The sequence below is a fragment of the Hirsutella rhossiliensis genome (genome assembly GCF_020360975.1).
Source record: "Hirsutella rhossiliensis strain HR02 chromosome Unknown scaffold00009, whole genome shotgun sequence".
In the NCBI taxonomy this organism is placed as follows: Eukaryota; Fungi; Ascomycota; class Sordariomycetes; order Hypocreales; family Ophiocordycipitaceae; genus Hirsutella; species Hirsutella rhossiliensis.
In genome coordinates, this window is record NW_025408675.1 from 1,134,610 (window position 1) to 1,160,762 (window position 26,153).

Genomic DNA, 26,153 nt, shown 5'->3' on the forward strand with positions numbered 1-26,153 from the left:
CCCGCCGACGACGACGTCTCAACAGCGACCATGTACAGCAGGCTCCCACCCCTCCTCATGTGATCCCATGACGCGAGAGGGGAAACAAAGGCGAGCCGAGAGCCAAGCCAGCACTCATGATGCATCGGATGGCACACGGGGCTCGTTTGAGCTGTGCAGGGTTGCAAGGGTGGTTCGTATCCGCCGCGAAAACAGGTCCTGCCGCTTCGTGTGTGTACAAAGTCCAAGTAAACAGAAGAGGGGCAGGCCGCGTCGGCCGCGTCGACCGCGTCATGGCCCCGCCCGGCAACGCCCGTGCTGTGCCACGGTGTCACGTGCCATCCCCGCGCAAATGCGGAGGCTATTTTGGTGCCCGGGGACCGGCTGGGCCCGTCAGTGCCGGCAGCCCGCTTGCTTGCCGGCCGAGGGGCGCCTGTGAGTTTTCGACAATGGCAATGCGCGGTCAGTGCAAAATGACTGTGCCTCGCCAGCGTGGCGCTTTTGAGTTTTTCGTTCGATTCCTCTGCTCTGTTGGAGCCCCGGTCGTCCGGGGCTGAATCCAACACGGTAGCATGCACTCGCACAGGCTGCATCTTCCCGTCGACATGATAATCGATGAATCATCCATCGGCGCTGTCGAGTGGCCTTCTAGAACGCCAAGCAGAGCAGCCTCTACGAAGTACATGTGGCTGCAATGCCGAAGCGTCCGAGTGTGAGCGCAGACTAGCCCGCTTCAGGTGGAGAGACCTGCTCTTGTGGTTAGCCGAGTAAGAAAGAGTCTTGCACGGACTCTGCGTGTGAAGTATTCATAGACTCGGGGATTCACTGGGGTTTTGTGCGGCCAAGGATTGTCCCGTAAATAGCAGTGTCGTTGCGCATTGTTTTACGGGGTTGGCTGGGTTATTGGTTGGTTATTATTGAATTTTGTCACACGCTTATCGCGCAATCATCTTCCGATCTGAGATAGGCAACCGCCACTCAATGACAACTGATGCCCTAAAGATAGCATGTGCTTGGACCCGTCCACGATGAAGCCTTGTTGCCTGGTTGTCGAGTCGAGACCCCGTGACCATCCGTCAAGATTGATCGTCGCACCAAAAGCAGCTGAAAAATGATCGCTGCTATAGGGTAGGACAGACGGGGTCTGATCCCCACCCCGTCCATCTTGGTGGGGTCCCGCACTCGAAGGCGGTATGTAGCGGCAGAAAAGATGATCCAAGTCTTTTTTTGGCCAGTCGACGGTCACGATGCGTCCGAGTGCAATGCCGATCGCATCAAACAACTTGCGCCGACCTCTCCGCACAGATGGGTGGCAAACGAAAGCGCGGGGCCAAGGACAGTTCTAATCTTGGCCCTGGCCTCCCAAAACGAGCCAAGGGCGACTCCAAGATCCCACACGCCGCGACGAGGCCCAGCCTAGAACCGGCCCCATTCGTCGAGGCTCCCATTGCCGACGAAAGACGCCGAGAGGCCGCGCTCTACGATCTCCTCGGAAGCGAGGACGAGGGAGACAGGATTGCGGCAGCCGACTGCATCGTCTCGAGTCTGCTAGGCGACCAAGGGGTTCCCGAACCGGTGCTTCAGAGACACCTTGACCGGCGCCTCTTCCGGGGACTCGCGAGCGGCCGCAATGCCTCGCGCCTTGGCTTTAGTCTCGTCATCACTGAGATCATGAGTCAGCTATTTGGCCAGAAGAGCAGCCTCGAGTCCAAGTACCCCGGCCTGACGTTCGACTCGGTACTGGCCCTGTTAGTGGACAAGACGCAGGCCGTGGGCAGCCTGCCGGGGCAAGAGGAGCGAGACCACTACTTTGGCCAGCTCTTTGGCATCGAGTGCTTCGTGCGGTCTGGCGTCGTGTTTGCCGACACCTCGAAATGGGACGCGGTTTTGGACCTGCTCCTGAAGCTGGGAAACAAGAAAGTATGGCTGAGGTCACAATGCGGATGGGTCCTGGTCCAAGCTCTGGAACAAATGAGCGAAGACGAGGTCAAGAATACGCTTCTCAAAGTCGAAGCTGCTGGCCTGGCCAAGACCCCGGAAGGCGCGGCGGCTTGGCTTGTTGCCCTGAACAGGTACCCTAAGCTGAGGTTGAAGCCCTGGCGCAACCCCCTGTCCTCCAAATCTCTCAGTGATCTGGCTGCTGTCCTAAAGGAAAGCTTCAAGGTCTCCAACACGGACGCCGATGAAATGGCACAGGGCAACGGCAAGCAGGTCGGCTGGTCTGCGCAGCTGCATTTTGTGTGGGACATTATCCTCGGGTGCTTCGTAAAGGGGGGAGCGGAGGCGGACTTGGATGGCCTGAATCAGTTCTGGAGCCGCGTCGTCGACGGTAAGAAAGAAGTCCCGACCCGAGCCGGATTAAGAAGCAGGCTAACTGGGGCAGACGGGCTATTCTCCAAGAACGCGACCGACGGCCAGAAGTTCAAGGGCTTCATGGTGTTTCAGAAAATGCTTCAGGGGCTGGTAGATCAAGATGCCAAGCTCGAGTGCCTGTTCAGCAAGAACTTCATGACGTGCCTGATGAACCAAGCCGCCAAAGAAGACCGCTACTTGCACCGAGCAGCCGTGAAAACCCTGAAAGCCATCGAGGGGCTGGTCTCGACCCATCCCGGGGCTCTGGTCCCCGTGCTTCGAAATCTCCTGGGGAAGAATGGTGTATACAGCTTCGACCAGCGCACCAGCACCAAGACCGTGGACAAGCTGCTACAGATCATCAACCTACAAAGCGCAGAAGGCGCCTTGGCCGTCATCCGGCAACCTATTGCGTCTCTGAAGCAGCGAGAAAATGACGAGGCCAAAGTTACCCTGAGACTGTACGCCGACTATCTTTCCAAGGTCCTGAATGCATTTGCGTCAGACGCCCCTGCAGAGTCCCTCTCCGATGCCAAGAAGGGTGCTACGTACGGGCCCGTCTTGCAAGAGCTTTCCGCGCTGGCATACTCGCAGCCAGAGGGCATCCCGCAAGGTGCTCTGACAGAGCAGCTGCGTGATCACTGCCGGTCCCGCATTGAATCCTCACTGGCGAGGCTGACGCGAAGGACGGACGACTTTAAGACTTTCTGCGGTGCGGTGGCCTCCATCGACCCGTCCTCGCGGACCATGACCGAAGAGATCAAGTCAGCAATCAACGATGCTCTCTCTCGGATGAAGAAGCTTTTGAAGAACAAGTCGAAGAAGCAGGACGAAAAGGGCCTAGCCCAGGGGCTGGCAATGCTTCATGCCGTGTCCATCTTCCAACTGTACAATGAAAACCCAGACGCGATGGAAGTGCTGGACGACCTCGCCCAGTTCAGCGACAGGCTTAAGACGGGCCACGCCGGCGATGGAGGCGAGGGAAGCTCCGAGCTCCTGGTCGAAATACTCCTTTCGATGGTCGCCCGCCCCTCGTCGTTGATGAGACAAATATCGCAGCAAGTCTTTGATGCCTTTACTGGCCAAATCTCGGCCCAGGGGCTGGCCTTGCTCACCGACCCGCTCGCCTCTGGCGAAAGCACAAGAGGTGAGAAGGAGCTGTTCAACACGGAAGAGGACGGGATGGAGGTTGATGGGAGTGGCTCGTCGGATGAGGATGCCGCTGCTGACTCGGACGTTGAAATCGACTCGGATGTGGAGTTCGTGGGGCTTGCCGGCAGCGGTGAAGGCAGCGACGAGGAGGGCGGCGACGAGGAGGAGAGCGGCGACTATGAGCAGAGCGGCGACGACGAGGACAAGAGCGACGCCGTCGCTGAGGGCCAGGCTCCGCAGGACCTCGACGAGCTGGTTGGCAAGATCCTCAACAGCCATCGCCTGGACAAGGACGACGACGCCGTCGAGTCCTGCTCCGACGGCGACATGTCTGACTCTGAGATGCTCGCCCTCGACGAGAAGCTGGCTGAGGTCTTTCGGCAGCGAACCAAGAGCCGGCCCGACAGCAAGAAGCAGAAAAAGGACGCCAAGCAGTCCGTCGTCAACTTCAAGCACCGCATCCTCGACCTCGTCGACGTCTACGTCGGCAACGAGGCCCTCAATCCGCTCGCCTTTTCGCTCCTCGTCCCGCTGCTGCGCCTCATGCGCACCACGTCGGCCAAGCCCCTGGCCAGCCGCGCGTGCGAAATCATCCTCAACTACCAGAGGGGCTGCAAGAAGGCACGTGGCGGCGGCGGCGGCAGGGAGGGGGACAAGGAGGTGGCAGCGGCGGCGGGCGACCTGCTCCCGTTGCTGCTCGAGGTGCACGGCGAGGCGGCAAAGGACAATTCGCACGCGTACTCCAAGGCGGCCAGCGCGGCCAGCCTCATCGTTGCCTCGGCCATGTTTGCCGCCGACCGCGAGGCCATCAAGCAGATGGCGGCCGTCTACGCCAAGACGCAGTCGGAGTGGGTGCTGGGCGAGGCCCGGCTGCAAAACTCTTTCTTCGCCGACTGGAACAACTGGTGTCAGAACCATGCCTCGCAGGCACGCTCTTGATGCTCGCAGGCGTCGAGGCGAGCCGACTTGGGCGTCGCACAGATTTCTCGCTATAGATAGACTGTGTACATGGAAGCCGCTTGAGAGTTGTGCTGCCCTCTTCTCGAAGTGCGTGGGAGGAGACGAAGGGGAGGCGCCGTGCTCTGCTGACTAGAGCATGCATTACTCTAGAGTTTGACCACGGCAGTTGGTAATGGCAGTACAGAGTGCACTCGTGGCACCGCACCTTACTCCTCCATCTTGTCCTCGTCCTTTTTCTCGTTGTCGTCTTCGTCGTCCGAGTCATCCTCGGCGCGCGCTAACCTCTCAGCCTCCTCGCGCAGCTCCTTGGGCACCTCCATGTGCCGGCCCTTTGTAGGCCCGTCGACGCCACTGATCCACGTCATCTCCAGCTCAAAGTCCTTGTCCTTGTTATCCTTTGAGGCCACGTAGATGATGCGAGCGGCCTGCTTGACGGCCTCGTGTATCGTAATGTTGCCGGCGGGCAGGTCCAGCTTCTCCAGCTCAGCCTTGGCAGCCTGGCGGCCCTTGCCCGTCGCGGCGCCGTAGTAGCCCCAGTATAGGCCGCTGGGCTCAATCATGTAGAGAAAGGGGCCGCCGTGCTTGCCGGGGATCTTGCCGCCGGCGCCGCATTTGGGGCCCGAGCCGACCTCGCCGTCGACGGGCGTCTCCTCGGAAGTGTCCACACCGCCGACAATTGCGGTGATGCCAAAGGGTCGGACTGAGCCGTACATGGTGTAGGCTTGCAGATAGCCGCCCATGCGGGAGGCAAGGTCGGCGGTGGGGATGGGCGTCTTGAAGTTCTGGCGCCAGCTCTGGGACTCGTCGCGGGCGCGGTCGACAAAGTGGCGGCCGTCTGGGACCATGCCTGAGTATACCTGAGGACGGGTCAGCGACTGGGAAAAGGAAGGCCCGAGGGAGATGACGTACTGCCCCAATGTGGCTGTCGATGGAAGCGATCCGCTTGTTGGCGCCGGGCTTCAGGAGCTTGGAAGCGACCACCTTTTCGACGGCGAGGACGACGCCGTCCTTGCAGCGGATGCCAATGGAGGTGCCGCCATTCTCGACGGCCTTGACGGCGTACTCGACCTGGAAGTTGCGGCCGTCGGGGGAGAAGATGGAGTTGAGGAGATCGTAGCCGGTGCCTATCGACGTCTGGACCGCGATCAAGTCAGCTTAGCCGGCAAGGCAGGGCGGCGGAAACGCTGACCATGATGGCTCTGAGCTCTCACAAGAGAGAGAGCGTCTTGGGACGGAGGAAGCTCTGTGTTTGCTAAGGGTGGTTGGGGAATTGGCGGCTCAGATTGGCGATGGAGGTTGGAGGCGGTGGGTTGGCGTGCGCATAGAGCTCCGGCAAGCAGCATCAGCAGCAGCAGGGTAGCAGGCAGCCTTGGGAGCTGCGTACTCGTGTGTGCTGTACAGTAATTAGGTAAGGTACCTTGAATTGGCGGGCGTGTTTGCCTGAGGCGCCAAGGGCACAAGGAAGGGTACCGCCACACTTGATGTCGCAGGGGCCTGTGGCTGGTGGTCTCGTCGGTGTGGTCAGGCTGTGGCTTGCCCCTCCAGGGTCGTGTACTTGTGTGATTGTACAGTAGGTACATATGCTGGTACGTAGGCACTTGGTGCATCTTTCAGCAGCAGAGCCACATCCATCATTGCCTGCCTGTCTACCTAAGTAATGACCTAATGACCTACCTAGGTAATGACCTAATGCCTAATGCACTGCTGAGGCGGAACCTGGGCGGTGTCTCCTTCTATTAGTACACGCAACTTCGCAAGAAAGCAAGACAGAAGGAGGGAGTAGTGCGTGGACCACGGAGAACTGCCATCGATGCTGCTCCGCAAGGGAGCCTGACAGCCTGAGCTGCGACTAATAAGAGTTGATGGACGGGGTCGGCAGTCGGCCTACCATGCAACTCATTAATGGCTTGGTTCTGCATCCGCGAGCATGAAGACGGCGGGCTCGAGGTCCGGTGACGTGCTGAGCTGATGTCAAGGGAGGTACTCCGTACTGTCGTAGCAAGCCAACTTACCTTACCTACTACTAGTATCACTAGCAGCATAGAGGCATGAACCCCGTGGCGGGGACTCTCCTGGCTCCAACACGAGACGCCGGGTCTCATTTGCCCACCACCATGTAAGTTTCTTGGACGTGTTCAAAGCAGTATATCAGCGCTCATGCGTGGCGGCATTGTGCGCCCTGGATATTTGCAATCGCCCCTGACTTTGGGCAGCTGTAATGAGAATCTGATGCTTTCTCCGCGACGTCAGGCAAGGCAGGCAGTAGGCACGGTCGCGGTGACGCTTTCCTCGTCCCGTGACACGCCGTCGAGGTGTCTGTCTTGCGTCACCGCTTGCCCCTCCAGGCCTCCACCGTCTGAGGTCAGTCATGGATGGCCGACTCCTTCCATTCCCTCCCGCCTCCCTCCTTTTCTCTTGCCAGCAGAACCTTCAACACTTTGCGCCTCTTGTCTTTTCCTTTCTTTTTCTTCCACACACCGATATTTCTCTCCGCATTGCCCAGGCGCTCAAGCTGTCACCCCGCCCCGAGATATACCCTGGCTCTCGGTCCCGCATCCCACACTCCCAACGAGATAAGGAACAGGGGCAGTGGAAGCAGCAGCCGCCCGAGGGTTTGGAAAGGCCTGATCGACGACCCTCTCATCCCATCTCGCCCGTCGCCCTTTGCTTTTCCGTGCCGCCGCTCGCCTTGGCCTGACTCATTACCTACCTAGCCAACCTACCTGAGGTAGTTAATACATCACGTTGCTTGCCAGCTGTCCGCCGACGACTGGCCCACGGGACTCGTACGCACGTTCTTGATACCCAACCAATATTAACCCAATCTGCTCTTGCTGCAGCGCCGACATTTCTCCTCGGCACATTTTCGCAGACCGAAAAGAATCCCCGACTCTCTTAACTCCAACGACGACTCTCGAGGTATTCCCCAGACTCCCGCCTCCCCTTCCCCCGTCAACTCCTCCGAGGCTAACGCTCCGGCTGTTCTGTAGCAGATGCTAGCCAACATGCAACCAAACGCACACCAGGTCCACGACGACCTGGCCTCACTCTTCTCTCGCTCCCTCACACTCAACCCAGAGCTTCGTGCCTCTACGCCCAAGGAGGCCCCGAGACAGGAGCCGTCTCTCTCTCCATCCGCCCCCCCGCAGCCCATCGTCTACTCCATCTCGCAGCACTATCACCACTCGGCCCACGTTGTCAAACCTTCGGCACCCCAAGCAGAGGCTCCTGCCCCCCAACGCCCCTCGTCCGAGCCTCCCCAGAGCGACATGTCTCTGTCAGAGACCATCTTGCGCCACTACGGCATAGATGCTGCCACCTTGACGCCTTCGCAGCTCCAGCTCTTCCGAATCGCCGATGAGCCCCAGAAACTCAGGCTCATCGAGCTCTGGAGCATCTGCCCCCCCAACAGGGGAGAGGAGATTCCGGCCTTGGCATGGAGCAGCGTCACCCTGGAGCAAGAGGAGCAGCTTGCCCGCATGCGCTTCGAGAGACAGCAGCAGAACCAGGTCATGAGCCTCGACGGCACCCAAGTCCAAGCGGCAGACGGCAGATGGTCCCACCCCGACAGCGAGCCCTATGTTGTGTCTGGCTACGAGGAGCTCATGAGGAGAGAAAACGAACGCAACGCGGCAGGAAACAGATCCACTGACATCTACAGCCATTTCGGCACCTCTGTTGGAGGCCCCAGCTACACCCCTGCGACGGACCCCGTGTACCTCGGCCTGGACGTTACGCGACAACAGCAGCAGATGGAAATGGCCACGCAATACGGTGCGTTTGAGCACTTGCGCAGCGCCGCCGAGGCCGACGCGATGGATGTTATGTAAGGGTCTGAATGCAACTTGCACCCGGCGTGCAGTCCACAGATACAGTACAAACATAGACAGAACCGGCCGCCGAGGGACTTTTGGTTTGGTGAAACATGGCTAGTTGGAGGCGAGATACAAAGGGTGAATCTGCATGTAATGGCTCCGGAAGGGAGTTCATGTTGCGGTGCGCTATTGCCATGAGTCGAAGTGGACGAGCATTGGGGCGATGGCGTCGCGGATATGTTTTTGCTGTTGATTCTTTATCCACACTCTCCTTCTCTCCACGTCCTCTCACTCTAGCAGGGCTCGTTCAGTGGGCGGCTGATAATGGGTCTGGAGCCTGGCCACCGCAGCAGCCAGCGAGGTATGTGACCCTTTTTCTTTCCTTCATCACCGTGCAGGCCCTCAGGTACGATTCCCCTTCTGTCGATGCTTGTTCCACCGGTAGCCCAGTCGCCGACCTTGAAGAGGATTACCAGCTGTCTGTAGCCATGCCCATAGCGCACAATAATGACAATATTGACGATTAAAAGCGGTTCCATCCTTGAAAGTGACTTTGTCTTGTGTATTCATTCCATTTAAATATGCGCTGCAGGCACTCATGACCAGAACCGTCGCCGCTCGCATACAGGGTTTGACCATTCCAGGGGTATCCATATCCATTGCCTGCGCTAGCCTTGTGCGAGGTCGTATCCAGTCCTCGTCGTCCATCGTCTAGGGGCCACTAGGCATTCGGCAACTAAATCTCCGTCTTCTCAAGCTTCTTAGCCAAGTCGTCCACCTCCTTATCCTTGAGCTGAACGACGGGTTCCTCTTGTGCCTCCTCGGCCTCCTTAACGAGCTTCTCTGCCCTCTTCTCCGGCTCGATGTCTTCGTCCTCGTCTTCCTCGTCGCTGTCTTCGTCCTCGAGATCGCTCAGGCTATCAACGCCCCAGTCGTCCTCGATGATCACGTCACCGGCAAGCTTCTCCTTGCGGGACTCTAGGAGCTCCTGAAGAGCGAGGATCGACTCATCGTCCTCGGAAAACTTGTTGCCATTCAGCTCGATTCGCCTCAGCGACGGCAGGCCGTCTTGCGCAGCAGAAGCAAAGCCCTTGACGCCGGCAGCAGTAATGTCGTTGTACTGCAGGCGCAGCGTTTCGAGCTCCTTGTTTTGTCCCTGAGCCAGAGCCTCCGAGAGCAGCAGGCCGCCCTTTGCGCCGAGAAGAGAGTCGCCGATGCCGAGCTCGCGGAGCAAGGCCCAGGTCGGGGTGACCTTTGCGAGAGCCTTGGCTCCCACGAGCGTAAACGTATTGTCCTGCAGATCGAGGATTCTCAGCTCGGTGGCATGGCTGAGGCCTTGGCTGAGGAGATGGGAGATGCCCTCCTGCCGGATACCGTTCTGGACCATCTTGATCTCCTTAACCTTGTTGTGCAGGTTGAACGTCTTGGCCCATGCCGTCATGCTGCCGTTTTCCAGTCGGTTCCTCCCGCAAATGACGGTATCCAAGTCGGGGACATGCTGGCCCTCCTTTCGCGCCGCCTCCTTCTTGGCGTGGAGCTCTGACAGGGCGTCGGCAATGAGAATGCCGGCATGCGGGCCGAGACCGTTGTTGTTGAGGTAAAGATGCTGCAGAGGGACGTGGGAGGAGAGGAAGGCGACCAGAGGCGCCTGCGTGTTGAGGCCAAAGGCGTTGTCGTTCAGGTTGATGGTGTTTAGGTTGGGCAAGTTGAGAATCGACGTAAGCAGGGAGGACAGAGCCTCGGGGATCTCGGCCAGGAGCCGGCCGGTGAAGATGTCGGCCAAGTTGGCAACCTAAAGGAAGGACCCGTCAGCAAGGCGACGAAGACGCCGGGGAAACGTGCCGAGGAGGACATACCTTGAGGTTCTTCTTGGTGGCCAGGACCTCGCCGAGGAGCTTGCAGGCCTCGACACCCAGCGTGTTGCCCAGCAAGCGGACTTCCTCGACGTCGCGGACACGGAGGTCGGCGATGTGGGCCTCAAGGTCGGCGGCGGTGTCGAGCTTGAGGCCCTTGCCTTCGATGGAAAACAGCTTGTCGGCGTCGGTCATTGCGGTGAGAAGAGCCAGGAGTGTAGCTTGGTGGGAGGTTTGGGCGACGAGTCCAGAGGTTGCTCGGGGGTTTGCAGGATGCGATTTCTGCTGTTGGCATATGACATGGTGGGGGCGGGGCAGTGAGAAGAGGAGGGCAGAGCACTTCACAATAGGCGCCCCTTAATTTCTGGGTACCTACGGTACGGAGTACTCCGTAGTCTCGGTACCAGTACAAAGCCCATGTGCTTACCTAATCGTGCATGGGCTGGCATCTGCGATTCCGCCCCGGGAGCAACACGTGACCCGGGCCAATCAGCATCGGCCCATTTCGGAACAACTGGATTTTCTCGGGTGCCAATGACCTCTAGCTGACCCCTTCGACCTCCGACCTCGAGAGCGACCACTCCCCTCATCGCCGTCCCGACTCTGATTGCGGCATATCCCCCCCCCTTGCGGCACCGGTATCGCTCGTCAATAATGCTGACAAGGTCTTGCCTGCGCTCGACGCGCATCCTCAATGGACTGCGAAATGGCGCGACTACCGTCTCCAAGGTAAGGGTGGCCAACGGGCCTGGGGCTTCCGCAGCTTCCCTTTCCACCCCCCCCCGCGGCTTGCCGAGGGTACAAGAACACCAACCCCGACGCGCCAGAACGACCAATTGCATCATGAACGCCCTCGGACACGACAGATTCGATGCTGATCATTCTCTGTCTTGTCTAGCGAGCGGCCTCGACGAGCTCTGGTGCTGCCGGCGAAGCCTCCCCTGCGCGACTCAACCTAGCGGCCATCGCCTCGACCACTGTGGCCGTCGGCTCCATCGCCTGGTACTATCACCTCTATGGCCCGGTTGCTCATGCTATGACGCCAGCTGAGGAGGGGTACGTTGTCTCGCCGCTGTCCACAAGCAAGCTGCTTGCTTGGCGTGGGCTGGGCTGGCCTGCGGCAAAATACATTGCGTCGGCCAGCCTGTTTGCTAGATTGGGTCGCTGACTTGTGTGCCTTAGTCTGCACCCTACCAAATATCCCTGGGTTCACGAGAAGTGGTTCAAAACCTTTGACCACCAGGCGTGAGTGGTCAACAGCTCGGTCATGGACTCGGCTTGCTCATTATCTTCTAGTCTCCGTCGAGGCTTCCAAGTCTACCAGGAGGTGTGCATGAGCTGCCACTCCTTGAGTCGAATCCCTTACCGGTCACTGGTTGGCAGCGTCCTGACCGTCGACGAAGCCAAGGCCCTGGCCGAGGAGAACGAATACCCTGGTGAGCCGGACGAGCAGGGTGAGATTCAGATGCGCCCCGGAAAGCTGGCCGATTACATCCCCCCTCCCTACAAGAACGAGGAGGCGGCTCGTTTTGCAAACAACGGTGCCCTCCCTCCGGACCTGAGCTTGATCGTCAAGGCCCGCCACGGGGGCTGCAACTACATCTTCAGCCTGCTGACGGGCTACCCCGAGGAACCGCCGGCGGGCGCGCAAGTCGCTCCCGGCATGAACTTCAACCCGTACTTCCCCGGCACCGGCATTGGCATGGCGCGTGTCCTCTACGAGGGCCTCGTCGAGTACGAGGACGGCACTCCAGCCTCGACGTCGCAGATGGCCAAGGATGTCGTCGAGTTCCTCAACTGGGCGGCCGAGCCCGAGATGGACGACCGCAAGAGAATGGGCATGAAGGTGCTGGTCGTGACGTCGGTTCTGTGGGCTCTCAGCATTGGTGTCAAGCGATACAAGTGGGCGTGGCTGAAGTCGAGGAAGATTGCCTACGATCCTCCTGCGGAGACCAAGGTTCGCCGCTGAAGAGGCCACTCGCTGGCACCTTGGATGTATACTAGTGGCCCCCTTAGAAACAGCTCCTTTGTTGGCGGAGGCGGGTGGATGGGAGTGGAGGGCTGGTGGTGAGCAGAAGACACGGGGAGAAGTAGAGTGTAAATCAATGATCCAGTTCACTGCTCGCTTGCAAAGCGAGGCATGCTGCTGTGGCTGGCTGGCTTGGGCATGTTTTGGCGCACTCGCGAGGTGGAATGTCGTAACTGATGTTCGCGACATGGCCAGCGGCTCTTGGGCGGCCCTTGGACGGGCCATGAGCTCCGTGTAAGCGCCAACAACCCGCGCTCGCCAGGCCCACATCAGGATGGGCCATGGGACCGACCCCCTTGGACTGACCGAGGGAAAACCATGCCCGCTGCTAGCACTAGATGTATGTTTTGGGCCGTGGACGAGCATTTATTAGTTCAGTGCGCGAGCTCGTTTAGGAAGAAAGTCATTATTACAGCCTTTACAGGTGTGATTACTGTTCCCACCTCTCCTCCGGTGACACCCGGCTCGCATCAACAGTCAGCCGAAGGCCGGACCAAACAAACGCCGGCCGGCAGGCATCGATACCCAGCATCCCATCAGGTTGCAGCTCTCTCACTCGCCCCAACGGCAAGCCTCCTTGTCCTCGTTGGGTTCTGTTACCGCCAATCTTTCTTTTCATCCTGCAGCTGTTTTTCGACATGTCAAGCCTTTGATTGCACCGAGCTCTTTCATCCTCGTTGCCACCCGCCGAGGAAGACAGACCAAGAGAGTTGTTCTTGCGAGAGAGCACAGCAGAGAGAGAAGCCCCCCCGCTCCCCCTGACCATGCCATTCGTCGTTGGCGGCGGCGACGACAACGTCCATCCGGGTCGGAAGCGCCGACGCGAGGGCGGCGAGGGCAGAGTGTACCGCCTCTACAGCCCCGAGAGGCCGGTCGACCTCTTTGTCCGCAGCAGCCAGGCGCCGGACGGGCCGCCGCGAAAGGTCGTACCCCTGTCGAAGCGACCTCGAATCGCCGATGACGAGACACACCCGGACGGCGGCGAGCGGGCTTCGACACACCGACGGCGGCCATCGCAACAGCAAAAGGTTCTGCACGACCACACCGGCCTCGGCAACAGGACGTCGCCTCGGTCCAGCGGTGTCCTGCTATCACCCTGCCACATTTGCCACCGCAAGCCGACCAAGAAGTCGGATCTCGACTCCTTTGCCGAGTGCCAGGGCTGCGGGAAGCGGACGTGCTTCGTGTGCATCAGGGAGTGCCACGGCTGGCATGCCGGCCCGCTGGCCCCCGTGCTGTCGGAGCACGAGATGCTGTCCCAGTCGTTTCACATGGACGATGTCCAAGACACGCCGCTGCATCACCCGCCACACCACCGCCTCCACCCCCAACCACCCGGCGACTGCGACGCTTGCGGGGGACAGCACGGCCACGGCGGCTACACGGACGAGGACAAGGGCTGGGATGCGTGCGGCCACCGCGCCGTCGTGTGCAGCCGCTGCTGCATCGAGAAGGGCGGCGAGGGTGAGGCCGTCTGCCTGGGATGTCTGTCAGGGATGCCCGGCGCTTGATGTGGTTGGGACACAGACATATCTTGACGAATAATGACGACGTACATCGGTAATGGAGGCACTGCAGAATGAGCGACCAACAGCTCTCGCATATAGGTTCTGGCCGTTTCCTTCTGCACACACGGCTGGCCGGGAACACATGACGCGCTGCAAGGTTGCGCGGCGTCCTTCGTCGGGCGAACTCATTCCAACACTTGGCGCGTTTCACAGGCAAGCGGGCATTCGGGAGTTTTTTTTGTAGCATCAGCTAGGCAAAGGTAGACAGGTAGTTTAAGTTACGTCGAGGTATTGTCGCCTTGTTGGTTTCATGTTGCCCCGAGCACTTATACATGAATCCATGCTCATAGGCAGCGGCGAAAAGATACCCAGACCTCTCTCAACACTGTATTTCAAGGGGCAATGCCTCAACGCCGGCGGCTTCTATTTCTACCGCTGGCTGCCAGCATCGACATAGATGCGTCTAGAAGCCCACCATCTGCCATACTCGTACACAAAGCCGCCAAAGAAAAGAACTTGCAAAAGGGGGCAAGCGAGCGACTGCCCAGCCTAGTTATATTGCATGTACGTCGCCGTCGAGTTGAACTTGAGGTTGCCCTTGATGACCTTGTCGACGGCGCTCAAAAAGTCCTTTTCCGTCGCCACCTTGCGCCGCGCGCGGATGGCAAACATGCCGGCCTCGGTGCACACGCTGCGCAGCTCGGCGCCCGTGGCGTTGGGGCAGAGGCGCGAGATGAGCTCCCAGCGGATGTCGCGCTCGACCGACATGCTCTTTGCGTGGATGCGCAGGATGCTGGCCCGGCCTTCGAGGTCGGGCAGCGAGAACTCGATCTTGCGGTCGATGCGGCCCGGTCGCATCAGGGCCGGGTCCAGCGTCGACGGCCTGTTGGTGGCAAACATGACCTTGATGTTGCCTCGGGCGTCGAACCCGTCCAGTTGCGTGATGAGCTCCAGCATGGTTCGTTGCACCTCGTTGTCGCCGCCGGCTCCGTCGTCGAACCGGGCACCGCCGACGGCGTCGATTTCGTCAAAGAAGATGATGCACGCCTTCTTGGTCCGCGCCATCTCGAACAGCTCGCGAACCATCCTGGCGCCCTCGCCAACATACTTTTGCACGAGTTCGCTACCAATGACGCGGATAAAGGTCGCGTCGGTCCTGTTGGCCACAGCCCGGGCGCAGAGCGTCTTGCCCGTTCCGGGAGGCCCGTAGAGCAGGGCGCCCTTGGGCGGGTCGATGCCCAGGCTGACGAACCGCTCGGGAGATAGCAGAGGCATCTCGACGACTTCCCGCAGCTTCTCGACCTGCTCTTTGCAGCCGCCGACGTCGCCGTATGTGACATCGGGCTTCTCCTCGACCGTCATCATGGTGACGCTGGCATCGATCTTTGGCGGTAGCGGCAGCATGATTTGATACTTGTTGCGGTCCACCCCAACCCGCATGCCCTCCTCGATATCTGTTGGGCTGACGCGGTCTCCGAGCTGGACGACGAACTTGGCAATCTGCTTGACGTTGATGACATACTTCTTCTTGGACTCGTCTCCCTTGTCGTCCTCGATAATTTTCGTACAGCGCGCAACCTGAAAGGGCTGCTCTTCGGACATGCGTTGACGATCGGCGGCGACATCCCACAGATGCGGTGGTGCTAGACCAGTGTCGGACTCCTGTGTCTGGTGAGCATGGTGTATCCCGACGCTGGCCAGGGGCGGGGGCCTCAGTACCTTGACCCCAATCTTCTCGTCGACGCTCTGCTGCTTCTCCTTGATCTGCTTCTCGAGCTTCTTTATCGATGTCCCGTACGGCGCGGCGCCGTAGGTCTTGAGGACCTGGATATCCCTAGAGGTACAAGGACATGGTTCAGCTCTGGATGGGCCGCGGGTTTGCACCTCGCACGTACTCGTCCGTCAGGGGGGTGATTTTCTTCTCCTCAATCTCATCGTCGGCGAATTTCTTCTGGTACTTCTCCCAGTTTTGACCGGTCGCGGAAGGCTGTGGTTGTCAGCCTCGAGACCGCGATGCGTTGTCGCCTCGGGAGCTCACCATGATGGAACCCGCGGACGAAGCGGCCGGCTTCCAGTGATGCCGAGAGGTTCGGGTGCTAAACCGAGAGTCGCGGATGGTTAAGCGAGGAAAGTGACGACGAGTGCTGAACGCTGCCGTTGGGGAAAGTGGAGGTCGCAAGACGGGGGCAACGGGATGTTGGTGTTGAGATGCTGCTGGTAACGCTCAGCCAAGGCGACGAAAGCAATGCCGTAATCCCAGCCCGGTGCCTTAGCTCAAGCCACAGGTGCAGCGAGGCTCCCTGGCGCTAACCGCTAATAGCAAGCTCTGCCTTGGGCTTGGCTTGGCTTGAGCTAGACGCCGGATAATTGGCCGGCCCGGTCCAAAATTTCTGGATTTGCTGCCAGGCGACGCAACGCAGGCTAAAAGGTGGGATGGCCAAGCCTCATCGTCTCTGCCCTGCCTCCAAGCGCGACGCCAACTATAACATCCCGACCAACTTGGCGCACAGAGAACTGCTGCAATCATGTCTGCGCCGGCCACAGCGATGGGCTCGTCCCACAATGCCACATTTAGGGTATGCAGAGCCACCGCCGCCCAAGGGGCCCCGCTAACAGCTCGCAGGACAAGGAGAAGCCCACGGCTGTCCGGTCCTCCAACATTGTCGCCGCCAGAGGTGTGTTGCCCACGCCGAGTCTCGCGCCAATCCCTTACTGACCGTGGCCAAGCTGTCGCCGATGCGATCCGGACGTCTCTCGGGCCCCGCGGCATGGACAAGATGATTCGAAGCGGCAAGGGGGAGACCATCATCACCAACGACGGACACACCATGCTCAAGAGCATGTCAGTCATGCACCCCACGGCCAAGATGCTTGTCAACCTGGCCGGTGCCCAGGACGTCGAGGCCGGCGACGGCACCACCTCGGTCGTTGTCATCTGCGGCAGCTTGCTGGGCGCTGCCGACAGGCTGCTTTCCAAGGGCATCCACCCGTCGGTCATTTCAGAGGCTTTCCAGAGAGCCGCGGCTGCGGCTGTCGAGGTTCTCCACGACATGTCTCAGCCCATCACCTTGAACGACACGGCCTCGCTCCTCCAAGCCGCCAACACGTCTCTGTCTTCCAAGATTGTGTCGCAGTACTCGAACCTTCTCGGCCCAATGGCCGTCAATTCCGTCACCAAGACCATCGACTTGAGGAACGCAGACAATGTCGACTTGAAAAATATTAGAATCATCAGAAAGGTTGGCGGCACAATCGAGGACAGCGAGCTCGTCGACGGCCTGGTCCTCAATCAACCCGTTCTCAAGAACGCCGGCGGACCCGCCAGGATGGAAAAGGCACGCATTGGGCTGATTCAGTTCCAGCTGAGCCCCCCCAAGCCCGATGTGAGTAACGTACTGGGAGCAAATCGAGGAACAAGCAATGCTGACTTTCGCCCAGATGGAGAATACAATCCAGGTCAACGACTATCGGCAAATGGACAAGATTGTCAAGGAGGAGCGGCTCTACCTCTTGAACCTGGCCAAGAAGATTAAGAAGGCAAAGTGCAACGTCCTGCTGCTCCAGAAATCCATCCTCCGCGACGCCGTCAACGACCTTTCGCTGCACTTTTTGGCCAAGCTGGGCATTCTCGCCATCAAGGACATTGAGCGAGATGAGGTCGAGTTCATCTGCAAATCGACGGGATGCAAGCCGGTGGCCGACATTGACTCCTTCACCGAGGATAAGCTGGGCTCGGCGGACCTGGTCGAGGAGGTGCAGTCGTCAGGCGCACGGATGGTCAAGGTGACCGGAGCCAAGGCAACGGGCAAGACGGTTTCCGTGGTTGTCCGAGGCGCCAACTCGCTCATCTTGGAGGAGGCCGAGCGAAGCTTGCACGACGCACTCTGCGTGGTGCGCTGTCTCGTCAAGAAGAAGGCCCTGATCGCTGGTGGAGGCGCGGCCGAGATTGAGATCGCCGCCCAGCTATCGAAGCAGGCGCGAAGCCTGACCGGCACCGAAGCGATTTGCTGGAAGGCATTCGCGGACGCCATGGAGGTGATACCGACAACGCTGGCAGAGAATGCCGGGCTGAACAGCATCAAGGTGGTGACGGACCTGAGGCACCGGCACGAGATGGGGGAGAAGAACGCCGGGGTCAGCATCAAGTCTGGAGGGGTCAACACCAACATATCCAAGGAGAATGTGCTTCAGCCACTGCTGGTGAGCACGAGCGCGATTGAGCTGGCGGCGGAGACGGTCAAGATGATTCTGAGGATAGACGACATTGCTCTGACGAGATGAGACGAGGTGCCGGACATTAGACGGGGCATGGAGGCTGGTTGACGTTTGACAATACCACCGACAAAGGAAGAATGAAAGCGGACGTTGCAACGAGTTGCTTGTCCCTTGGCATCGGCGCGGAATACTTGCAAGGGGAGTCGTGAGGAAATGCTGCGTTGAGGAAAGCTGAGGGCGGCGGATGCACGTAGAGCAACAGCACTCAGGGGGGCCTGTTAAAATGCTGGGCGGCAGCGAGCTGGCGCCTCTAAAACACTTCCAAAGGATGTATTTACTATAACGTCGCCATGTCCTTCAATCATGAGTCGTCCCAAGATCTCCTTTCTTCTTAATTCCTACCCAGGCAGATGCCTTGGGTAACAACAGGATGGTTCTTTCCCAAAGTCACTACCAAGGGGCCTGCCTGCTCCTTCCCTTTCCGCCCTCTTGAGCCCCCTCTCGTCCATCTCCCCTTCACCCTTTCTGGCAGAGCGAGCGTTAAACCTGCACTCTTGCCATTCAACTTCCAACACAGCAGCAGCTCGTGCCTCCCTCTCACGAAAAAACCAAGCCCAAAGACAGAGCGGCGCCGGCGGCTCTTACGATGAACCGAAACAAGGCTTCCGATGACGGCCCGGCGGCGGTGGCGGCTGCGATGCAGCGTGTGCTGCAGGTGAGCAAGCTCGCAAGAGCCTCCGAGCCGCTGAGCTGACAAGCCGCTCTCTCAGCTGCAGGAGGATCGCGCCAAGCGCATCAAGGCGGTGTCTGAAGAGCACCAGAAGGCCGTGGCGGAGCTGCGATCTCGCACGCTGGCTCGCTACAGGGGGGAGCTGAGGCAAAGGTACGCACATGCCACGCCTTCCTAGGACTGAGGGAGTGGAAACGCTGACAGAGCTGATCCACAGAGAGAAGAAACGCGCGCAGCAGGTTGCCAGGATCATGTCCAGCGTTGAGCGGCGCAGAGACATCGAAGTCAAGATGCAGGAGCTCGTGCTGCAGATGCACCTCGAGGTGAGAAAGGTGGAAGAGATGATGCTGGTGGGCTATCATGGGAGGGAGATGGATGTCAGGTCGTCGATGGAAGGGCTGTAGATGAGGGCTCATGCATGCCCAGATCTGTTGCCGACTCGACGTGATGCACAATTCAGGTTTGTAGCCCCAATTAGTCTGGATCCCTCAGTGAGCACAAGCATTGTGCGGTGATGCTTGACAGGAGAGTCCACACAGCATACCCGAAACGATGGCAACAATGGGAAAAGAAGAGAGGGGTATCATTTATTGATGCGCGACAGCCCGTCTATACCATGAGTGATGACACAGGGGAATAATGTACAGCAGAAGCAGCCGTGTTGGGCTCAGACGCCAGCTCATGCTTTGTAGCCGAATCCGAGCATGCAAGTCTTGTATTGCTCGACGAGCGACCGACAGTCGGCGGCTGGGTCAGCGGCGGTGGAGAAGAGCATGCACTCGTCCCGTTTCGACTTTTCCTCCTTGCAGACGCAGCACGGCTATGGACAGAAGCGGTCAGCGGCGTCGGGGGGTGGCGGGGGTAGGACGAGGGCCGGCGGAAGCTCACCTTGGGCCGGGAGGCGCTGTCGGGGGAAGCGGCGGCAGGCGCGGATACCGCGGCTACAGGCATGGGAAGTGGTGTTAGCGGAATCGTGTGGACTCGGTGAAGAGACGGGGAGGGACGAGAAGGGGCTTGACGTACGGATGGGCGCGGCTTTGGCGTCCATGGCGGGCTGTCGAGAAGAAGCTCTCTGGTTCCGAAGGATTGGATGCGACGGCCGAGCCGTGAGTTCCTCTTCCTTTCCCTGCCTTGCTCCTCGTCTTTTGTTTCTTACTTGTTTCCTCTAGATATGGGAGAGGAACAGCGTCGAGGGAAATGTTTAGCAGCCGGCTTGAGCTACTGTCTGGCACTGTCGCCCGGGATGGGAATTTGCTTGATGTCTGGATTTCGGCCAATCATGTCATGGACAGCTCACGTGCCCTCGCGACAGCTTCGCGATGAAGCGTCGTGCGGGCCGACGCCACGCGACAAAGAGTCTTGAAGCCACGCTCTGCAGCCGATGTCAGGGTGGCTTTGCGAGATGGTGGCTCGGGGCGCTTACCCGAGAATACTGGGTTCCATTTCTTACGGTACCGACACAGGCACAGGCATCATGCTGTCTGTCCGATTTGCAGAGAGGTGGAAGTCCGTCGTCTCGCTCGAGGTCCGAGGGCGGGGCGAGTGTTGTTCCGGCCGTCCGTTGACTCACGAGGTGTCTCGCCTCCCTTTACTAAGCATCTCTTTGTAGTTCCACCATGAACTTCATGCTTCTCACCGTCGTCGCCCTTTGAAAGTGCCACTTGATCAACAACAACGGTAATGACTCACACCATACCTCGAGCAGGCTGCTTCCAGAAGCATCCACGCGCCAGCCAACTTGCTGCCTAACGCACAGCAGCAGAGCATGAAACCTCGGGTCGTCGCCAATGCAGTGGCGAGTGTACGCGTGTCCCACACACACAGCATGATCCGCCACTCGCCATCCCTGCGTCGCAGCTACACGCTCTTCTCCATGGGGAGAGCCGGTCCCTCGGGCCCTCGACTTGGTGGGCCGGCCGACGAATCATGGCTGCTGAATGCGCGGCGGATAAACCAGCCCGGACGATGCGCTTCCAAGCGTGGCCGTACGCCAGCCCTCGTCTGCCTGCCTGGTTGACGTCGACTGTGAGTGCCTGGCGACCGTCCCACGTATATAAAGGCGCCTGTTCATGTTCCTCCAACAGAGAGAACTGTAGTTCACATCCACAGCGAGAATTCGCAAACAACCATTTCATCCCGCCTTTTACAAATATTTGAACATGAACTCGCACAACCAACAGAACGCGCCCGCCTGGGACTTCATGCAGTTTCTCGACCCCTCGTCGCGCGCCCCCGGCCAGGGCGTCGACCACCAAGCCCCTATTGGCGGCCCCTGGGGTCACCACCCGCCAACGGGCTTCGGTCACCCATGGGGCCCCGGCCAGGGGTGGGGGGGCCCGAGGCACAGGCCCGGCGCCGGCCATCCCCACCACTGGGGCGCCGGTCGACCACGCCGCCAAGACGGGGCCCCTGAGCGGGCAGCGGCTCGCGACGACGACGAGACCCGTGAGTCGACGGCCGGGGCCAACGACGAAAAGGTCGACGGCTCGGATCGCACCGTCAACAATAGCGAGCCCACCGTCCCCGACCCCGCCGAGGTCACCCCGGGAGAGGACGAGGCCGACACCGACCCCGCGTCGCGCTCTCCGTGCGGACCAGGCCGTCGCGGAGGCCGCCGTGGCTGCGGGCGTTCTCGTCGCGGTTGCGGGCCTCGGGCCGGCCACTTCCACAACCCCGATGCATTCTCAGGCCCGTCGCCCAACTGGCCCGCCTTCCACGGCATGATGCACGGCATCGTGAACCCCCTGATCCGCGACATCCACGATCAGGCACGGCGCTACACCGCTGGCGCCTTCAACTTCAACGACAACGACACAAGCTTCGGCAACAACCACCACCATCGCGACGGCAACGACCCCGCCGACGACGCCACCGCCTTCACGCCCCCCCTCGACGTCTACAACACAAAGACATCCTACGTCGTCCATGTCGCCCTGCCCGGCGCCCGCAAGGAGGACCTGGGCGTCGCTTGGGACCCGGACACGGCGCGCCTGCGCATCGCCGGCGTCGTCCACCGCCCGGGCGACGAGCTCCTCCTCGCCGCCCTGGCCTCGGGCGAGCGCCGCGTCGGCCTCTTTGAGCGCCACGTCGCCCTGCCGCCCGCCGGTGCCGCCGACGAGGATGGCGAAAGGGATGCTGTCGACGCAGACAACATCTCGGCCAAGATGGACAATGGCATCCTCGTCGTCATCGTGCCCAAGCTTGAGAAGGAGTGGACCCAGATTCGACGTGTTGACATTGAGTGAAAGGGGGGGGGGGTTTGTTTCGGCCCTCGGTTTACGGATGCCCTCTATTGAACGATTGATTTTATCACTTCTATGCCTTAACTATGCGGTCAATGAAGAACTGAAAACCCAAAAAAACCGGTCCCCGAATTTCGTGCTACCCGAGAGGTGTTCATGCCTTGGAGGAGCATACGAGATTCTCGCAGTAAGGAAAGAGGGAGGGATTCATTGTCAGCTTCATCAACGCTGTTACTCCGTCGTCTCTTGTTTACACATAATATAAGGAAAGAAACGAAAAAAGATGAAATAGGTTATTGCTCTTGCACGTTTCTCGTCCATCGTATCCCGTGACTCTGTCTAGTTATAACCTGCAATCGTGACATCAACTGGAAAAGGCATATAATGAAATGCTCCTCGGCGCTGTCGGCCACGTCTTCGTCTCGCATTCACGCAGCGCCCATCACCGGCGCACTTGGTCAGAAAAGGTTTCTCGAGGCAGAATTGATTCGGTTCGGCAGTATCGATTAGAGGGGGTGAAGGGGTCGTAAAGGACAATTGCGCCTAAAGCCTATGCTATGGGTATATGCTGGACTGGTAGATCAGTGATTGTGTGGGGGTATGTTTACGCATGGGGACCTCATGCTCCATCTTCGCCGAAAAAGAATATACGTTCATGGATGCCGCGCGCGTCCCACGAAGGACGAGAGCTCGGAAAATGAAGACGGCAAAATAACAGCGGCGGCGCGCGGGCCGCATGTAATGTGCCCTCTTGCAAAAACCCTCATTCTTGCTCCCGGAGCCAAGAAAAAAGCAGCAGCCTTCCGCTGAAACAAAGGGAAAGAATTATGTGCCAAACAGGAATCAAACCTATTCACGGCATCGACGGAGCGCGACGGGCTAGGCTTGACTCTCAAATGTCTAGCTCGCTAGCGATTTCTTCCCGCACGTGGCGGCACCACTTCAGGATGGCCGCCTCAAAGTCTGCCCAGGCTTGTGGCCCGCTGTTGTAGACAACGCCGAGAGCATCCACCTTGAGCAGCACCTCGAAGCGCAGCTCCGCGGCCTTGACCCAGTAGCGGAGGTTGTCGGCGCACCGGTAGGGCTTTTGCGTGTCGACGTGGAAGCTGGGAATCGCGCCGAACCGCCTCCTAGACTTATTCACCACGGCATTGTGCAGCCGGACGAGGCGCAGGCCGTTTTGCATGCTCTCGAGGAATGGCGTGGGCGTTCCCGACGCCTCGGGCAGCGGCGTCCACGGCGGGAGGGGGCCACCTTCGGGGTCCATGGACGTGAGAAATGACCGCTCCCGCTCGTATTCCCGGCCAGACCAGTCGCCGCGTAGCCAGGCCCAGTTGGCCCGCTCGGCCCTCTCTGCCGCCTCCAGGTCCTCCTCCTTGGTGAGCATATCCAAGACGCCGCCGATCCAGTCGGTCATTGTCTTGATCTCTTCGTCTCTCAGCCCGCCTTTGAAGTTGCGGGTGGCCATCTGCTTCAGCACCTCCATGACACCCAACAAATCCGCCCGGACCTGCTTCTCCGACTTGATGGAGTCTAGGCGTTCCGGCAGCTCGTGAGCTGTGTAGTATATTTTGGCGGCCCGGATGGCGAGCGTGACAACGTCGAGGATGTGCATGCCTTGCAGTTCATACCAACCCTGGCTCTTCTCCTCGGGCATATTGGGGTACTGCGGCGCGTCGGCGGGATCCTCGTACAGGCCGGCCTTGCGCTGCCGCACCTCGCCCAGGGCCTTGGCGGCGTCTTGCAGGGTGGTGTCCAGGTCCGCCTTGAGCTCTGCCATGGTGGGCGGCTTGGGCACCTGTGGATCCTTGTGGTGATATGTACTTACTGTGGGTGGGAGCATGCCCGAGTCGGACTCGGCGAAGCTGTCGTCGTAGTAGTCGTCATCCTCCATCTCGAGGGGCGACGCCGTCTCCAACGCATCGGCACCTAGGTCTGGGCTGCTGCCCATAGAGGCGTAAGAGGAGTCGGCATCGGATACCCTCTTGGAGGCGGGGCTGGTGCCTTGCAAGGCCGACAGATCCAGAGTGGCACGCTGCGTCTGCTTTTTGCGCGCCAGCTGAGCGCCCTTGCCGTCCAAGAGGCCGGTCCGAGCAAAGTAGTACTGCAAGTGGGCAATGCTGCCGAGACTCATGACACTCTCGCGGGACCTGGCGCTGGCGGCGAAGTCGGTGGGCTGGGGCCGCACGTATCCCCGGCGGCGACCCTTGCGCTCGGGGCCATGGCCGGAAGTGCCAGACAGATTCGAGGTATCCGAGGCCTGTGAGTGGTACGAGGCCGAGGAGTGGCGCGAGGAAACGTCGCCGCTCTGTGAGCCTCGAAAGGTGAGATGGGAGTGAGAAGAGGCGGAAGAGCCGATGGACAGGCAGCGCGTCAGGTCCGGACAGGCCCCAGGGGTGAGAGTGGGCGAGGTCTCGGGGGTGGGGGGCCGACACAGCTGCCGGCCGTTTGCGGTGGCCATGAGGCAAGATTGATGACGTGCAACGACACAAGGAGGCACGGGCGGCCGCGAGTGAGTGAGTGGGCGTCGATGCGCACGCAGGGAGGGACTTTGGATTTGGGGCGTATGCGGACGAATTGCGGCGGGTCGCGGAGTCGTGATGGCTTGTTGGTTGCGTTTATGTAGATGCAAGACCGGGGGCCATGGGGCGGCGAGGCAGGGCAGAGAAGCTCTCGTCGCCCGGTGCACAGAAGGGATTCTTAGTCGGGAGCAGTGAGTTGAAGCGGCCAACGACGTCGTCGATGATGATGTTGACGGAGTGCGGCAGCGGCGGCAGACAGACTGAAGGCCGTCAGCAGCGTGAGAAGAGTCAAGGCCGGTAACAGACGTGTGCACCAGACTGGCAAATCAGAAGCGACGGACGGAGCCGGGTCCCGTGTCAGAAATCAGATCAGGGGCTCGGGCTGGTTGCTATTGGCCCGTCTTTTCGCCTCTGCTCTCTGCCTCCCTTCTCCGTGTCTCGACGTTGCCCCCCCCCTGTTGGCACCTTGGGTGTTAAACCTGTTTCTTTTGCCACTGGCTCGAGGGAAGGACTCGTGGTGATGACTCGGTTACTCGGTTACTCGTAGCAGCAGCGGTGCTGATGTCGTTTCGATGCTGCCGTGTGCGTGTGCAGGGAGGACTCGGGAGAAGCTGGGGCTGTATGAATTAGGAGGGCAGGAGGAGGCGAATGCGAGAGGCTGTCGCGTCCAGCCCGATCCGGTCCCGACGAGGGGAAAGAGCGCCCCCCTCTCAGTCCAGACTCAGACAAGCAAAAAACCGACCTGCCGCGAGGGAAGGAGGAGCCTGAAGGAGGAGCCTGAAGGAGGAGCCTGCCTGAAGGAGAGGCCTAGAAAGGAGGGAGGTACTGTACTCGTACGGGCGTCTGTACTTATCGAGAGGGGCGGACCTCGGAGAATCATTTCACATGGCACAGGCGTGGAGGCAAGGACGGGGGGCAGCTGTTTCATTTTTATACCGTGCTGTACGTCTTCTGCTAGCTTCAGCTCGTGAGGCATGAAGATGGGGTGGGCTCTTGTCCTTTAGCTCCTCGTTTGTTTGTATCCCGGGCAACGTCAGGGGTGCTGGAGTGGGCGCGTGCAATCTCCTGGCCGCCATGCTTGTTGCGGAATGATTGATTCTTTGCGTCGACGAAGTCTTTGATGGATGCGAGTTTGATGCCGCCTATTCATCCAGTGCTGTGCTCACGGGCAATGGCCCAGTGCGTCCGGGGCATCGCAGCCTGGCCGTGATTGAGAGGTTGATGACGACGACGCAGGCCGCACAGGCAGCCAGTACCTCGGGCTACCTGCCCCAGTACCGTGGTTTAATTAGCAGGTACCCCATGGGCCGTGGAGCCCGCGCCGGTCGGTGGTGGGAGATGCAAAGATGACCTACCGAAAAAGAGTGGACTCGTCGCTGATTACAGATTCTGTACATCCGTACAGGCATCATCATCTACTGGTACCTGATTAGCCCGTTCGTCTGTCTTGTGCCGCGCTGCCAGGGTCGTCGTCGATAGCACGGCGTGTATCTGTAGGTACAGTACCTGCATCCCAGACTCTCGCCTCCCTGCTCAGACAGCTCAGACTGCTCAGACACAGGACGCTTGTCGAGTCTCGAGTCGATAGCGTGGCATTCCAGGCCGACGCCCTCTCATGACGGACCGAGGCACGGATGGACACTACTAGGTAAGCGGTGTGATGAGCAAAGGAAAAATGGGGGACTATTCCATGACGGCGAGAACGCATCTTTTCGAGTTCCCGGCAGGATCAGTCATCCGATATCCGACCCGAGACACTCACTGCCCATGGCTGATTGCTGATTGACTGCTGTGGC

General features: G+C 59.7%; 12 protein-coding genes across 12 annotated transcripts; 7 read left to right on the forward strand and 5 right to left on the reverse strand.

Moving 5' to 3' along the window:
• Positions 1 to 1,284: 1,284 nt before the first annotated feature.
• HRG_08050 (DNA polymerase phi domain-containing protein) lies at positions 1,285 to 4,422 on the forward strand (the record flags this gene model as incomplete). Its single annotated transcript, XM_044866521.1, has 2 exons — positions 1,285 to 2,308; positions 2,363 to 4,422. 2 exons carry the CDS (start codon positions 1,285 to 1,287, stop codon positions 4,420 to 4,422), a joined length of 3,084 nt encoding a protein of 1,027 aa, XP_044718410.1.
• A 227-nt stretch (positions 4,423 to 4,649) lies between these two features.
• On the reverse strand, positions 4,650 to 5,635 carry HRG_08051 (proteasome subunit domain-containing protein; the record flags this gene model as incomplete). The annotated part of the gene is made up of 3 exons (XM_044866522.1): positions 4,650 to 5,300; positions 5,353 to 5,577; positions 5,633 to 5,635. The coding sequence occupies 3 exons, from the start codon at positions 5,633 to 5,635 to the stop codon at positions 4,650 to 4,652; spliced, it is 879 nt and encodes a 292-aa protein (XP_044718411.1).
• A 1,813-nt stretch (positions 5,636 to 7,448) lies between these two features.
• HRG_08052 (uncharacterized protein) lies at positions 7,449 to 8,273 on the forward strand (the record flags this gene model as incomplete). The annotated part of the gene is made up of 1 exon (XM_044866523.1): positions 7,449 to 8,273. One exon carries the CDS (start codon positions 7,449 to 7,451, stop codon positions 8,271 to 8,273), a length of 825 nt encoding a protein of 274 aa, XP_044718412.1.
• Positions 8,274 to 8,994: 721 nt separating this feature from the next.
• HRG_08053 (ran GTPase-activating protein 1) lies at positions 8,995 to 10,306 on the reverse strand (the record flags this gene model as incomplete). Its single annotated transcript, XM_044866524.1, has 2 exons — positions 8,995 to 10,050; positions 10,115 to 10,306. The coding sequence occupies 2 exons, from the start codon at positions 10,304 to 10,306 to the stop codon at positions 8,995 to 8,997; spliced, it is 1,248 nt and encodes a 415-aa protein (XP_044718413.1).
• A 459-nt stretch (positions 10,307 to 10,765) lies between these two features.
• Positions 10,766 to 12,080, forward strand: HRG_08054 (cytochrome c1 family domain-containing protein; the record flags this gene model as incomplete). Its single annotated transcript, XM_044866525.1, has 4 exons — positions 10,766 to 10,840; positions 11,010 to 11,167; positions 11,294 to 11,356; positions 11,408 to 12,080. 4 exons carry the CDS (start codon positions 10,766 to 10,768, stop codon positions 12,078 to 12,080), a joined length of 969 nt encoding a protein of 322 aa, XP_044718414.1.
• An 824-nt stretch (positions 12,081 to 12,904) lies between these two features.
• Positions 12,905 to 13,651, forward strand: HRG_08055 (uncharacterized protein; the record flags this gene model as incomplete). Its single annotated transcript, XM_044866526.1, has 1 exon — positions 12,905 to 13,651. One exon carries the CDS (start codon positions 12,905 to 12,907, stop codon positions 13,649 to 13,651), a length of 747 nt encoding a protein of 248 aa, XP_044718415.1.
• A 546-nt stretch (positions 13,652 to 14,197) lies between these two features.
• Positions 14,198 to 15,689, reverse strand: HRG_08056 (ATPase family associated with various cellular activities (AAA) domain-containing protein; the record flags this gene model as incomplete). Its single annotated transcript, XM_044866527.1, has 4 exons — positions 14,198 to 15,310; positions 15,368 to 15,482; positions 15,544 to 15,635; positions 15,687 to 15,689. 4 exons carry the CDS (start codon positions 15,687 to 15,689, stop codon positions 14,198 to 14,200), a joined length of 1,323 nt encoding a protein of 440 aa, XP_044718416.1.
• A 484-nt stretch (positions 15,690 to 16,173) lies between these two features.
• On the forward strand, positions 16,174 to 17,929 carry HRG_08057 (TCP-1/cpn60 chaperonin family domain-containing protein; the record flags this gene model as incomplete). Its single annotated transcript, XM_044866528.1, has 4 exons — positions 16,174 to 16,224; positions 16,272 to 16,323; positions 16,376 to 17,031; positions 17,087 to 17,929. 4 exons carry the CDS (start codon positions 16,174 to 16,176, stop codon positions 17,927 to 17,929), a joined length of 1,602 nt encoding a protein of 533 aa, XP_044718417.1.
• A 580-nt stretch (positions 17,930 to 18,509) lies between these two features.
• On the forward strand, positions 18,510 to 18,997 carry HRG_08058 (uncharacterized protein; the record flags this gene model as incomplete). Its single annotated transcript, XM_044866529.1, has 3 exons — positions 18,510 to 18,578; positions 18,634 to 18,746; positions 18,811 to 18,997. The coding sequence occupies 3 exons, from the start codon at positions 18,510 to 18,512 to the stop codon at positions 18,995 to 18,997; spliced, it is 369 nt and encodes a 122-aa protein (XP_044718418.1).
• A 275-nt stretch (positions 18,998 to 19,272) lies between these two features.
• Positions 19,273 to 19,641, reverse strand: HRG_08059 (cytochrome C oxidase copper chaperone (COX17) domain-containing protein; the record flags this gene model as incomplete). The annotated part of the gene is made up of 3 exons (XM_044866530.1): positions 19,273 to 19,413; positions 19,482 to 19,534; positions 19,617 to 19,641. 3 exons carry the CDS (start codon positions 19,639 to 19,641, stop codon positions 19,273 to 19,275), a joined length of 219 nt encoding a protein of 72 aa, XP_044718419.1.
• Positions 19,642 to 20,752: 1,111 nt separating this feature from the next.
• Positions 20,753 to 21,838, forward strand: HRG_08060 (hsp20/alpha crystallin family domain-containing protein; the record flags this gene model as incomplete). The annotated part of the gene is made up of 1 exon (XM_044866531.1): positions 20,753 to 21,838. The coding sequence occupies one exon, from the start codon at positions 20,753 to 20,755 to the stop codon at positions 21,836 to 21,838; it is 1,086 nt and encodes a 361-aa protein (XP_044718420.1).
• Positions 21,839 to 22,727: 889 nt separating this feature from the next.
• Positions 22,728 to 24,296, reverse strand: HRG_08061 (uncharacterized protein; the record flags this gene model as incomplete). The annotated part of the gene is made up of 1 exon (XM_044866532.1): positions 22,728 to 24,296. One exon carries the CDS (start codon positions 24,294 to 24,296, stop codon positions 22,728 to 22,730), a length of 1,569 nt encoding a protein of 522 aa, XP_044718421.1.
• Between the last annotated feature and the right edge of the window lie 1,857 nt (positions 24,297 to 26,153).